Here is a 15,154-nt window from a genome sequence, read left to right as displayed (position 1 = left end):
CCCCTGTATTCCCTCACTTGTACTGAGAGCTATCTCCCATACCCCTGTATTCCCTCACTTGTACTGAGAGCTATCTCCCATAACCCTGTATTCCCTCACTTGTACTGAGAGCTATCTCCCCTAGCCCTGTATTCCCTCACTTGTACTGAGAGCTATCTCCCCTACCCCTGTATTCCCTCACTTGTACTGAGAGCTATCTCCCCTACCCCTGTATTCCCTCACTTGTACTGAGAGCTATCTCCCATAACCCTGTATTCCCTCACTTGTACTGAGAGCTATCTCCCCTACCCCTGTATTCCCTCACTTGTACTGAGAGCTATCTCCCATAACCCTGTATAACTTCACTTGCTAAAAAGCCATCCAACCCCTTTTTGAAGCTATATAATGTATCAGCCAGTACGGAAAAGTGTGTATTTTCTATTTGAAATTTAAGGTACAGTAGGAAAGATTCCCCTATAAAATATGAACGTAATGCTGAGATAACTGTCTCTGCCTTGTCTGCAGGTCTGGCCAATGTGAGCTTCCAGGGCCACAGCTCTGCAGTATTCACTCCCATTATTTCAGAAGAACACAATCTTACATCTATCTCATTGGCCTTCAGAACCAGAGACAGAGATGCAGTTTTGCTCCAGTCTTCCAAAAATGTGGATTCTGTGCTAATAGAAATTCAGGGGGGTTACTTGTTTGTTGATCTGCAAAGTGGAAATAATGTGGATGGAGTCCAGCTTAATGGAACAATAGATGTTGCTGATGCTATCTGGCACAGAGTAGTAATAACCATGGAAAGAGCGACTAAAGTGAATTCTCATTGGACATTCCAGCTGGATGACAGTGTTCAAAAGAAATTTCAGTGGGAAGGCGACAACTTGAATTTTATGAGAAATAACATTTCCATTGTATTAGCTGAAGGCTACACTGGATGTTTGGGCGATGTGTCAATTGGAGGGATTTACCTTCCATTTACAGACCATGTGTTGCCACAGCAGGATCAGTTTATAAGGAAATCTGATGCTTTGGAGTTGGGATGCAGAGGGGCAGATGTTTGTTCTGAGAGTCCCTGTCTTCATGGTGGAACATGCCAAGATCTTTTTAACTCCTTTAGCTGTACGTGCAGAATAGGGTGGAATGGGCATCGTTGTGAGATCAACATCGATGACTGCAAGTCTAGCCCATGTCTTCATGGTTTTTGTATAGACCTAGAGGCTGATTATCAGTGCAGCTGTGAGGCTGGTTATACCAGCAGGAACTGCGAAATCAACATCAATGACTGTCAGCACCATCAGTGCCTGAATGGGGGGACTTGTGTTGATGGCGTAAATAACTACACATGCAAGTGCCCAGCCAACTATGCGGGGACCTTCTGCCAGTAAGTATAAAACTTGCTGCTCTTATGCAGCTCTTCTTCACTTCTTGCTGTTAGGAAGGAGGCCATGCCACATGTGGTTCCTCATACGCTCTCCTTCCTATTGGCCCATGACAGCATGCCTGACTTGCCTAGTCTCATAGCAGAGCAGCTTCAAACAACAGCAGGCTTCTCCCATGTCCTTTACAGGCTTCTGTTTTCTCTGGAATATGCAAGCCACTGCCCTCACTAATAGTACCTCAGATAGCCTAGCCCTAGCCTAATCTGAGCCAGATACACTATAGGCCTCAGCTGTTATTACTTTCCCACTAAACCAGAGCTGTCAACCTCCCCATTTCTTCGGGAGTTACCCAATTGTAAAGGCTCTCCCTGTTTTCCCATCCCCCAGCAGCATTCTCCTGATTTTGCCAAAATCTCCCGAAGTCCTGCACAACCAAATCTTGTGATCAGCCCATTAGCAATCGAAAGTGCATTAACCATTCAGAGATATGGGTCCCTGCTTTAGAACCATAATCTATACCAAGATCAGTTTGCAATTCTGGTTTCATTCATAGGTAAAGGCCCAATACTGCATCAGGTGAAACACAAACCCGTGTAAATACCGAATTTGAATCTGTGTCTGTAAATTGTTGGGTGGGGGACGGAATAAAATGATCACATTTGTTGATCTGAATCCAAGAGCTCGATGCATGAATAACCACCACAAAAATAGCACAGAACAAGAAATACAATTGAGGTTGTGCTTTATTAACCACAATGTATTCACTCAACAGATGGCCTTTTCCACCTGAGCAGTGCAATAAAAACATCACGTGTTTTAATGGAGGCAGATGCAACAGTGGAATTTGGGGAGCTAACTGCACATGTAGACCAGGCTTTAGTGGCAGAAGGTAAGTTAGCAGATGAAACACCCTATACTGGCATCTCAGATGCACTGCTGCTCTCAGGTTACCCTTGAGTTCTGTGATTGGTATGGCTAAGTGCCCACTGACTCCGCAGATACCTGTTCCACCATATCCTTACAGGCACCATTGTGACACTGTAAATTCTAAAGTGCAGCTTGTGACTGCAGGAAAGGATTAGTGAACATAATATTACCCCATGGTGTAAGCCAAGGTTATGTATAGCATGGCTGAATGGCATTTCCAAGCATGGTCCCTGCAAGCTGGTCACTAATTTTTCAGGTACCACTAGTCCAGCTTGCCTCTTGGTGGGTACAGGTTCTTTGCTGGTATTTAAGTATCAGAGAGTATACAAGATAATGCTTACTGACGTTTCTAAGGCATGTCAGGACCCTACATTTGTGTATGTGGTGGGATGTAGGTGTTTGGGGCTATGTAGGTGCTTGGGGCTACTGTCTATGGAAGCCTGTGCATGAACCCCAAAATATCCCTGGGCTTTAGTTTCAAGTATCTGTCTTTCTTTTTTTTTTTTTAAATGGACACTAATTCTATATGTTGTTGCTATCTAGAGGCAATATTATATAGTATATAAGTACTTGTGAATATTTGATGCTGAGAAGATTATGTAGAGCCCATGAAACCATTTCATAATAGTTAAAAGCCAATGTATTTATTAAATTGTTTATATGTGATTAATGCAACCTAAAGTATTTTGTACACCTAGTCGTTGTTGTCATCTTTCTTCTTCTTTCTTCTTCCACTGAACATACAGAATTTCATATAAAGAAACCAATAACCTTGCCCAAAAGAGTTTATAATCTAAAAGGGAAAGGGGTTAAGACACAAGGTGTGGAAATGGGCAGGATTAGATAGCAATACTATGGGGGAGATTTATTAAGACACGAACGCTCACGCTCCGAGCGTATTTTCGCCGATTTTTTCCACGCTTGCGTGACTTTTTTGTAAATTCAGAAAGGTTTTGCCACTGGTTACGATCGTTCGGTACGAAAATTTAGTGACTTTTGGATCGCCAATACAATATTATCGCGACTAATACGATTTTTATGTAAGCATTTTTTTGATATTTGAGATCTTCAGAAATTATCGTATCCAATCCGAATTTTTCCCATTCAGGATTCAAACTCGTGTTTTAATGAATAGGCCCCTAAGTTTAGCATTAGTATTATATGTATATGTACATATTGCCTGCTTGGTGTATGCGCCTCCAGCATTCATACCCTGCTAGGAGCATGTGTGCGCCAGTATGCATACCCTGCTTGGTGTATGTAAATTAAACACACATTGTTAAAATGTTTATATCAGCACTAAATGCAGAACGGTTTTGTAAAGTTTTTTTTTTTCAAAAGAGTAAAGATTTTTGGGTTTTTCAGGTGTGAAATAAATGTCAACGATTGTGAATCAAACCCATGTCTCAATGGTGGAACTTGCCAGGATTCTGTAAATACCTTCAAATGCATTTGCAATTCCAGCTTTAGTGGGGTGCGCTGTGAGGTAAGCCCTGACCCTGTTCATTGTTACATTATTATTATCCTTTATTAATATACCGCCCTGATAAACATGATATGGATAGGGGTTTCCATTCACAGAGTAAACATATGAGGGAACAGCTCACGCTTTTCACTTACAAGGTATTTAGATTTTATACTGGCTAAAAAACCCTGTTATTTGGGTTTGTTGGTATATATAACCCCGTTATTTGGGTTTGTTGGTATATATAATCCTCTTATGGGGGGATTTTTGAAACCCTAGCACCTGGATTTTTGTATAATCTTAGTGGGCGCCATCTGGCCCTGTGCCATTGAAATATAAACTGTTCTTGTGCAGTCACATTCTCTGGCAGTGCCTTGGCTGAGGCAAGTAGTATGGCACCTTTCACTAATATTTAAGGACGCAAATAAAACACCAGTCACTTGGCGTCTGATTTAATTAGGATCTGATCTTAAGGTCCAAGGGCCAAATGAACACTGGGCCCCACACATTAGCACTGATATTGGTTAGTAGTCAAAATATATCACTATAGAAGTGTCTAGCAGCTATGGCCTCTAACATACAGTAGGTTACTGAAAAATAGATTTATTGTAGATTGTTTATTCCCTAAGGATGGACAGACATTAATTTATTAGGAAAAGCCTAGCATTATCCTTTTTTGGTTTGTTTGTGTGTGTGTTTTTACACTTGTGGGTGTCCTAAAAAATGACTTGACTAACATTTGTATTATAACCTTGCATGTTTCTAATGGAATGTATCTCTAAACCTTTCTGTGTCTAGCATGCACTGTGCACTAACATTACTGCATCGATTGTAACTTACTGGATCTGTTGTTCAATATACACTTATAATGTACTAGAGCCATGAATATTCTGTAAATATATCTTTATAAATGGTGCTTCGTGATGTCATGGGTTATAATCAATACGTAGTGGTGTAATTTGTGTCACATGACCCACAGGAATTTGTTCATTATAAACGATAATGTTACCCTTGTTGTGAAATTTGAGGATATTAGAAGTCATCTCGGAGTGTCATGGCCTAGAACTCCACTATGACATCTCATATACTTATCTTTTATGGGAGGGGTATGTTATTCCCTATGCAATGACCTGTCCTGTATTTCTATATGTCTATAGACACCCATGTCCTCATATTTACAGCAAAAATTCATTTAATGAATTTTAAAAGATATGTAAACCCTGAAAACAAATAAAAGGGAAACTGACTTGTTCTAGGTTTTAACAGGGATGTGTCATTATTCCTCTATAGACCCAGATATCACTAGCTTTTACTAGTTCAGATGCCTCCCCCCCAGTTCACCACTTACAGTACTGAATGTGCCAATCATCAACACATATGGGGTGGGCATATAGTTACATAATTAAGTTGGGTTGAAAAAAGACCAAAGTCCATAAAGTTCACCCCCTCCAAGTGAACCCAGCACACACATACAACTATCCTGACCTATCTATATACTCACATACTGGCTATAAACTATATATACCAATATCGATACTAATTGTAGATTTTAGTATCCCAGTAGTCTTAAATATTATGTGTGATCAAAAATTCATCCAAGCCACCCTTTAGGTGGCCATACAAGTTCAGATTTTAGTCTTCTGCCAGCGAACATTCAGATAGTGATCGTACGTTTAAATGAAACTACCTAAAACTAATAGACTGAATTTGTAGGTTAAGCCCTAAGAATAACAAATCGGAGAATGTTCTGAACATGAAATATTTGGCAGACACTGATCGTATAAAAGTGACTTCCAGTGTAGGTCCCCCAAGGATATTGTCAGATACACGGGCAGATTTTATTGTTATCCGACCAAAATTTTCTGGGGCGATATTGACAGCTTTTTTGACACAACAGCGCCACTGCCTGGTCATTTCTGGAGAGTGTCTGGAAATGGATTTGCTCAGTTCTAAGCAGACCAGCATCACAACGCCTGTCTTTTTTTAGGCTTAATAAGTAATGTCAAATTCATTGTATTAGTTTACAAACTGCTATCTTGAAAATGAGAAAAAAATGAATGAAAAGTACAGAGTGCTCTGAGCAACTAAAGTTCTATAAAGGTGATGGGCTTTTGCGTATTTAGGTAATTTGTGTTTTTTTGAGTTATGAGTTTCTCATTAAAATTAATTTACCGTATATACTCGAGTATAAGCCGAGTTTTTCAGCACACAAAATGTGCTGAAAAATTAACTCTCGGCTTATACTCGAGACCCTCCTGACCCCCTGCTGGTAATTCCCGCTGCCCCGGCCAACACGACCTACCCTCAACCAACTCTAAAGCCCCACATGCACACACCCTGCACGGACAAAAACTCCTGCAAACTAAGTTGCAGTTTTACATACCGGCACTTAAAGTTCCCTCAGTCCTGCTCTCTGCCTATGTCAGCTTCCCAGAACCACCATCCTCCTAACTGTGCGCTCTTCCGCTGTGCGCGCTTCTGCTCTGCTGGGTGCCGCAGTCGCGCCAGTGACGTCACGCGCCCCCTTCAGTTACCTATACCTTGTAAGATGAGGCCATGAGTAACTGAAGGGGGCGCGTGACGTCACTGGCGCGACTGCGGCACCCAGCAGAGCAGAAGCGCGCACAGCGGAAGAGCGCACTGCAGAGCAGAAGAGCGCACAGTTAGGAGGATGGTGGTTCTGGGAAGCTGATTTTGGCTACACTGCCTGATCCCGTTGATAGAGGTTTTATCTGTCATGATGGAAATTTTTAATCGGTTTGTAATGGAACTGCCCATAACTGGTAGATCCTCAATAAGTAAAAGGGGACTAGGAAGGCCTTTACTGCAAGAAGAAGGTATGTAGCAAGTCAATGTGAGGAACCAAGGCAGAATTTATTGAGAGCTTCTCAAAGTTGTAGCAAACATGCTGCAGTACTGGTTGCTGGCTCCCCTATATCTCTGTCATGACCAGCATGCAGTGCATAAGCCTCTGAGCTGTCACTATAGCTCCACTAGGTTCCCAATAATTTAATCCTAAACACTCTAGTTCCCTAACTGGCACTCAACTGCCTTGGGTCTCTTCCCCAAATAATCCCTCTTCGATGGGACAAACTGTCCTTATACCCTGGCTATCTTGCACCCCTAGAGTGACATAACATAAATCTCCTAACCCACTTCCTAGAACTAACATGGTACTGCCTCCCACCTGGTCTGGCTCTGTGGACATCTGTCGTTTTGCTTGACGTTCCTAGGCCAAAGAGGAAGTCTCTAGCTACTGAACTTTCTTATATACATGTAAGTTCATGTAGAGGAATTCCCCACAGGCCAACTTGTTACACTCTTGTCTAACTATTGCCTATTATACACTCTTGCATCTCTATTTAAGTGTGGACTTTGTGAAAACTCGGGTATATAGGCAGCAGCAATAGGTTAATGTCAATATGCTTTCTGCTGAGAATGGGGGGATCTATGCCAGTTATCTATTATCAGTTCTCAAGCAATATCGTGTAACAAGATTATCCTGCTATACTTCTTGTGCTTCGTGTGCTGGCTCGCTCGCACCAGCCCTACTGGTGACACCCTAGGCTTATACTCGAGTCAATAAGTTTTTCCAGTTTTCTTAGGTAAAATTAGGTACCTCGGCTTATATTCGGATCGGCTTATACTCGAGTATATACGGTAGTAAAGCACTTTCATTTATTTATACAGTTGATTTTAAATTCTATAATGCCAGGATTTCCTGTGTAATACTTTTTGTGTAGCACATCTTATTGTCTCTGCATCACAAGCTTCCATCAAGGCTTTTGAGGCCATGAAAAATAAAAAAAAGTTTATGGAAATAGATTTTCATTTCCGTACCTAGGACAGCTGATTAAATGTATCATGAATAACACCAGATCAGTACAGATCAATACCTATTATTGGAACTGTTCCTTTTCTATTCTGTCTTGGTAAAGATGTGTGTGTGTAAAGCACAGTGTGTGCTCTGTACTTAAGGGAAAGTTTGTTGTGGGCACTTGCATGTTTTATGTTGCATGTTACTTTGTGTTGCATGTTACCATTGCTGTTTTTTTGGCCTATATGTGGGTACTGAGTCTGAATTCTATGGAAAATCTAGCTGGAGATTCCTGATCTATATAGAAGTGTTTATAGAGGGTAATGTCATGATGATGGGAAGGGTTCTAATGGTGCTGGAAGAACAGTGTTGCATATAAAGGAAATGCTATGGCAACGCAAGAAAAATTAAGAAAGCTCTTTAAGGAAAGGTACAAAGGGGAGATTAGACCGTGTTAATGCTTGGGCCACAGTTAAATTGTGTACTGTATATTTCAAATGACCGTACCTCAGCATTGGTAAAAGGCAACCCCTTGATTACTTTGCACAGCTACATCTCGAGCTGCTTATCTCCGCACTTTCGGGCCATAAATCTGCTAGTTTAAGCATAGGAAACTCTTTATGTTACATAAGCTTTCAGAATCCAGCAAGTGAGCCGAAGAAGGGATTATGTAGTCTGCAACATCTGGGGGGATAATTGGTTGCCTATCCCTGTTCTAGTTGTGGGGGGGGGAACTCATGATTTCCTATTCATTTTTTGCAGAAAAGCGATGCAGCCTCAATGTTCCCCTTTCCTCTTGTTGGAGTTGCAGTACCTGTAACCTGTGGGGTTTTACTTCTACTTGTTATTGGGGTCATATTCATGGTGCTGACAGCAAGGAAGAGGAGACAGTCAGAAGGAACCTACAGCCCAAGCCAACAAGAAGTTGCAGGAGCACGACTTGAAATGGACAGTGTTCTAAAGGTGCCTCCGGAGGAACGATTGATTTAATGAATCAAATTTGCACTAGAGGCAACAGAGTGAGGAATCTAACCTTGTTACTCAATACAATGGGCACTTGGCCCCCAGAACTGAAGTCCAGAAAACAAGTGTGGCTTTAAAATCTTAGACTGAGCTTATTTATTGGGAATGTGCAGGCTGCTCCTTAATCTCAGCTACAACTTTTACTCTTAAAATTAAAGAGTATTTTAGAGCAGGAATGCACCTAATAGGAAGAAACTGTATGCGAGAGGAAATTCAGGATACTTTCTAAAACAGAGGATGATAAGACACCACTTTCCAAGACCAGAAACTTGGCAGCGTGAGGAAGCCTTGGCAATAATTTGTGTTGGATTGTACCTAAATCTATCCTTTGAATACACAATATTTGGTATATCATAAAAAGTGTCTTGTACTTAACCCTCTTTTTGGCCTGGCTGCTTTTGGCCCAGGCTGATCACATTAAAGGCATTTGTTGCAAGGATTATTTTATGAAGCCACTACTACTACTGAGCTACTCCTGTACGGCTACTACTGATTTCGCATGTGCCTTTAGGATATCTATTACATGGTGATATTTACTGAACTGGGCCATAATGTGCTTTAGGATTGCAGAAGATTGGCTCTTAATTCTGTGCCTTAGTTCTGCCATTACCTCATTATATATTTTGTACACTGGATGTCATTGACCACTGGATGTTATCCCTTCTTCTGTTGGACTGCAGTGCATTCTGGAACTCCTGCAGAATCATCTGGTGAAGGATGGGTTATTTATGGAACTGTGATGCAACAAAATACCCAGTCCCGGCTCAGTTTTGAGCTAGTGCCTTATGGAATCACTGCAAAACTTTATTAATAGTGCTGCCGACTGGTAATGCTCCATCTCTGGCATCTTCTCACTGCCCACAGTTATGCTGCACTGTATTACAATGCCAAGTAATAGTCTAATGTCTTGATTACCTATGGGGACATAGATGTATATGTATACATGGCTTATATCACCTTTGACTCATCTAAGGAGATGTCGTTTATAAAAGGTGGGAGACTAAAATCCTTGGTGTAGCAAACTGGCAGAAGGGGAAATGTCTGACATTTAATGGGTTAAGGTGTAAATCCATAGGAGCACTACTTACTGAGTTTCAATCCATCACATGACTTCTGCCCAGCAAAATTGGGTTGTTCATATTAGCTTTAGATTTTGGCACCTAAAACAGAAAATTCAGTGAGTTTTCTATATCTCATGTTTAGCAACTGGTGCTTTTTGTATGCAGCCACAGATGTGTAAACACTGGTTTTCCGCACAGGAACATAGATGTGAATAGAACTGTACAGTAGTGACGTGTATATATTGTCTTGCATCAAGAATGCTGCGTTTGGGATACTGAATAAAAAGGATAAACCAAAAGCTACCCCAGCCCAGGTGAATTCATTTAAAAGAAAGACTTGACAATACTCGACTATGCTGTGATTGTGTATGCATTTGTGTGAGTGTTCTGTGCATTTTATTGTAATTATGAGATCTGTGTGTTATGTATGAATGTAATTTGTGTGATTAGCTACTATGGGAATTCAAATGAAGCTTAAAGGTAGAACCCAAGCTGTATATGCGAGGAGATAATACCAGGTTTCATGGTTTAAAAGATGACCTTTGGTAGACTGAAGGAAAGCAGCTTAAAGCATGGCGTAGCTGTTTCCATGCAAACCAACACACACTCGGCAAACTGTGAGATTAAAGGGCAACTCAAACTAATCAGTATAAAAACTGCATTTGATATAACATTCAACAATGTGTTAAAGCAGGAATAGTGTCAGACTGGCCCACCGGCATACCAGGAAAACTCGTAGTGGGCCCATGGGCCAGTGGGACCTCGTTCTTGCCCAGCCATTTGCTTTTTATGTTTATACCTTGGCCATTCCCCATTTCTATATGAAAAAAATGGAGAGAAGAATAAATTATACGATGTAAGAAAAAGTAATTAAGAGAATAATGAAAGTGAGAAAAGAGATGGAAAAATAATTTGGAAAGTGGGAGTCAAAGGTTTTATGGTGGATTCCTGACTCCACTGTGTGACTGTAACATCCTTGTGGTTATATGGAGCTCAGAAATGTAAAGGGCCTAGTAGGACTGATGTCTACATACAATATAGTGAAGCCGATGTCGCTAAAGGTTTTCATTCATCTGGGTACTGCTGAGTCTATAGCAACTGAACTTGCATGTGTAAACATTCAGTGAAGCTGCAGAAGCTGCTCAGACGAATGGTAAACCGTTTTTTGGTTGCTTTATACTTATTGCTTCTTGGATACTGTATAGTGAAGAGTTTTAGGGCCCTACAGAGGTCAGCTGGGGACCCAGTATCTTCTAGTTAATCTACTGTGTGTAATGTCTCAAACACTGACAAATGTTAAAGGGATACTGTCATGATTTTTATGGTGTACTTTTTATTTCTAAATTACACTGTTTACATAGCAAATAGTTCACTCTACCATTTAAAATGATATTCTTGAACCAACAAATGAATTTATTTTTAGTTGTAATATTGGTGTGTAGGCGCCATCTCAGTGCATTGTGCCTGAGTCTGAGCTTTCAGAAGGAGCCAGCGCTACACATTAGAACTGCTTTCAGGTAACCTATTGTTTCTCCTACTCCCACGTAACTGGAGGAGTCCCAAGCTGGACTTGGATTTCTTACTAATGAGTGCTATTCTGATACCTACTGGGAGCTGCTATCTTGCTGCCTTCCCATTGTTCTGCTGATTGGCTGCTGGGTGGGGATTAAAACACTCCAGCAGGATTCTGCTGTAGAAGCTCTATTAACTGATGTGTTTTAAAAAAAAAAAAATTTTTTACCATGACATTATTCCTTTAATGTAGATCTATTCTACTGATTATAAGTATTCTTTATTACATCACTGTTAACTATATGTTACATAGGGTTGAAAAAAGATCCTTACAAGTGAACCCAGCACACACAAACCCATTTTGAGCTATCTACTCACTCACATACACAAACCATATACACCAACATCAATACTAACTGTAGATTTTAGGATCACAATAGCCTTGGTGCTTGTTTAAGAACTCATCCAGGCCCCTCTTAGGGGCCCTTATAGAGCCCTTATAGGCATTAACAGAATCTGCCATCACAAAATCACTAGGAAGGACATTTCCCAACCCTACACCCTTAGGGTGCAGACACACGGAGCTACTAGTGGCAGCTACTTGTCAGGGCTACAGAAATAGACAATGCTGATCAATTACTGATAATTGTCTCTATGTGTGTTTTAGCAGAGGCAATTCTCAGTATTCTCTATAGCAGGGTATTTTCTGGTGTTTAGTAGCTGTGACAAGTAGTTGCTACTAAGTAGCTTTGTGTGTCTTCACCCTAAATCAGCTTGCAACATTGTTCTGATTTGTCTGAGTTAGAGACTGAAAACAGGCAGACATATACTGCTTTAATATTAATTGCACTTTAAAACACTATGTATATTGAAAAGTTGCATAGAATGACATTCTCTTTCACTAAGCAACCAGCAGTTTTTAGGGTGGAGAAAAAAAACCAATACTCAGTTTAGCATATGTGATTATTTGTAATATGCATATTTATAACTAATGGAAACCTCCATGACGAGTGTTTCCCAAAAGTAATGTTTCTGGATACTTCTAAAGCTAGACACGCTGTATGAGTAAGCTCTAAATGATGGCATTCTGTCAGGAGCTGTTTGTATAAAGTGTATTGTGTAACAAAAAATGTATGATATAAAGCCAGTTTTCTTCTGGCAGTGCACCTTTTTGACCATTTAAAGAAATTAATTCTGTGAGCACAGAAATAATTTTGTACTATTTTTGAATTTTTGGTGGCAAGATTTGTGTTTGCAAAATATATTTTTTTATTGACAAAATTCACTTTGTTACAACGATTATTTTTGTGTTCATAGAGTCCAGTTTTTCATTTTGCATCGACAAATTTTATGTAGTGATTATATAGAATTCAGTTTGTGTGGACATATTTGATTTAGTGTTTATGTTTTATTCATTGTGTTCTTTGTTTTGTGTTGCTTTTGTCGTGACCAAAGTCATTTTGTGATCTGAAATGAATATTGTGTAAAAGAAAAAAGTATTTACAAAATGTATTTTGAAATGAATAACCTGACTGGATGTGATGTGTTGCTTCTCATATCATATAAATATCGTACAAATAACAACACAGAGGCACCAATATGTTGTAAATGCAAAAAATGTTGTTCAATAAACTAATTTTCTTTCTTATATAAACCATGAAATATGAGGGGCAAACTTTCACAAATCATGATTACATTTAGAGTTGTAAGACCTAACAGTCTCATCTGGTGGTTCCAATGCCTCATGCAAGGCAAACTTTCACAGAGCAATATACATATGGAGGTAGCCGAAGATGATCTTTGAAAATAGTTGTGTTTCTTTAAAAATATTAGATCTAATGGATACTAATATTATGCATTGAAGATAGTTATTCAGTCCAATAGACCAGACACCAAACAGAAATCCCATGAGGTTAAAAACCCTGCCCTGAAACATTGATCCTAAGTAGATCTATTATTGCAGAATCTTAGGTGAGCAACTGAACTAACCTAGGGCAACGTAGAGTCAGGTGGGCTCAGCCTCACCTCTATCCCTGCCTCACTATGGAAAAGTAAATCAGGACACCAGTAAAACATCTCCCCTGGTGTCCTTCTAGCCCTCACGTGTATTGCTGGCTCTGTATTAAGCAGTTGCTCACACCTCAGTCACATCTGCAGCCACGAAGGCCTTTGACAAAGCTTTTTTATAGGCGAAATGTGCGTAAGGCATTTCCCTCTGAGGGGGGTACTTTTGTTTTCACTTTATGTAACTGCTCGAGTAGTGATCGAATGATACTTAGATTTACTTTTCCTTAGTAGGGATAGAGGTGAGACTGAGCCCACCTGACTCTACATTGCCCTAGGTTAGTTCAGTTGCTCACCTAAGACTGTGTGTAATGTGAGGTGGGGTCAGTCCAGTATTGTAAAGAGCACAGAGGTAGATTGGGGAATCAGCACTGCCATTTGCTGACAAATGTTCTAGAGCAGGGGTCCCCAACCCTTTTTACCAGTGAGCCACATTCTAATGTAAAAAGAATTGAGGAGCAACACCAGCATGAAAAAAGTCCTGGCTGTGCCAACTAAAGGCTATGATTGGCTATTTGGTAGCCTCTATGTGGACTGGCAGCCAACAAATGGCTCTGTTTTGCAGTACATTTGGTTTTTATGCAGCCAAAACGTGCCTCCAAACCAGGAATTCATCAAGTAGGGGATCACTGTCCTAGAGATTCTAAAGGTCCTTGGAAGTTTTATTCTTCATGTCTTATTATTTCTAACTTTGTATTAGTAGCATTCATTATAGTTTCTAATTCCATCTGGCCCCTGATGGCTTTTCTAATATCTTTTGACCCCCTCCTTGTCCCATACAGAAGCCACGCCTGCACCGTGAAGCAAAGGCCTCCACTCTGGTTGGGTCGGCAATAGGAACAGGAATGCTCTTCATACTGCTTTCTGTCATCACTGCAGTTTTGGTGACTATGAGAAATAAGAGAGCAACTCAGGGGACTTACAGTCCCAGCCGCCAGGAGAAGGATGGGGCTCGAGTGGAAATGTGGAATGTCCTGAAGCTTCCACCCACCGAGCGTCTTATTTGACTTTAAACCTCTGCATCCGACAGATCTCTCACAGAGAGTAAGGCTGTTGCCAACAAACCTAGCACTTCTCATCACTGAACAATCTGCCATTTTGTTGGATTGAACATTGTGGATGGTTTGATTTTGCAAGCCAGGACATTAAAATGCTTAAGCATGCACATTGCATTGCTGGGGACTATATGAAAATAAGGTAAAGAAACAGCATCTCTACTTATACACTGGAAATAATGGTATGTAACTTTTCATTGGAAAGGTTAGCAAATGTGGCCTATGCAGAATAATGCAGCTCAACAGTTTGCAGATATGTGAATGTCCCATTGCCTGTGTGATGATATCTCTATTGCCAGTAGCATAATATGGCAATAGTGTTTCTATGGAACCAAACACTGACCAATACCAAGCATTAGCTTTCTCCTCTGTCCAACAGAAGTCTATAAAGTCAAAATGGCCTATGCAGAATAATGCAGCTCAACAGTTTACAGGTATGTGAATGTTCTGTTGCCTGTGTGATGCCAATAGCATAATACGACAATAGTATTTCTATGGAACCAAACACTGACCAATCCCAAGCTTACCAATCCCAAGCATTAGCTTGGTATATAGAAGCATAGAAAGTAAAAAATGCAAAAACATCTGCTAATAGGGCACCAACCTGGAGTATCAGGTAAGCGATTTTAATCCCACCCCCCCAGTGATTCCACCTTTCCTTCTCCTTTAAAGTACCAGCAACAAAGAAAAAGCAAACCCAAGTCTTAAAAAAGGAGTCAGTTAATGTCATTCCTGCTACCTGATATACAGTACATGTTACCTGTTACATGTATTATCAGTACAGGTATGGAACCCCTTATCCGGAAACCCATTATCAGAAAGTTCCGAGTTACGGAAAGGCCATCTCCTATAGACTCCATTTTAAT

The 15,154-nt window shown here is 40.4% G+C and overlaps 1 protein-coding gene across 3 annotated transcripts in view; it reads left to right on the top strand.

The window, feature by feature from the left end:
• crb2 (crumbs 2, cell polarity complex component) overlaps positions 1–14,862 on the top strand; it is a 67,643-nt gene extending 52,781 nt beyond the window's left edge. For 2 of the 3 annotated variants that reach the window (XM_002937234.5, XM_031890901.1), the window contains exons 10-13: positions 505–1,366; positions 2,137–2,253; positions 3,657–3,777; positions 8,336–9,960. In XM_002937234.5, the coding sequence (XP_002937280.2) occupies positions 505–1,366; positions 2,137–2,253; positions 3,657–3,777; positions 8,336–8,563 (1,328 nt within the window). In that variant the 3' untranslated portion in view covers positions 8,564–9,960. Of the gene's footprint in view, positions 1–504; positions 1,367–2,136; positions 2,254–3,656; positions 3,778–8,335; positions 9,961–14,015 lie in introns of those variants that run through there. The other variant, XM_004918924.4, reaches the window with a different exon arrangement.
• The last annotated feature ends 292 nt before the right edge of the window (positions 14,863–15,154 follow it).

Source organism: Xenopus tropicalis, chromosome 8 (genome assembly GCF_000004195.4).
Source record: "Xenopus tropicalis strain Nigerian chromosome 8, UCB_Xtro_10.0, whole genome shotgun sequence".
NCBI lineage: Eukaryota > Metazoa > Chordata > Amphibia > Anura > Pipidae > Xenopus > Xenopus tropicalis.
Note: the sequence above shows the minus strand (reverse complement) of the source record. Positions and strands in the feature narration are given on the sequence as shown.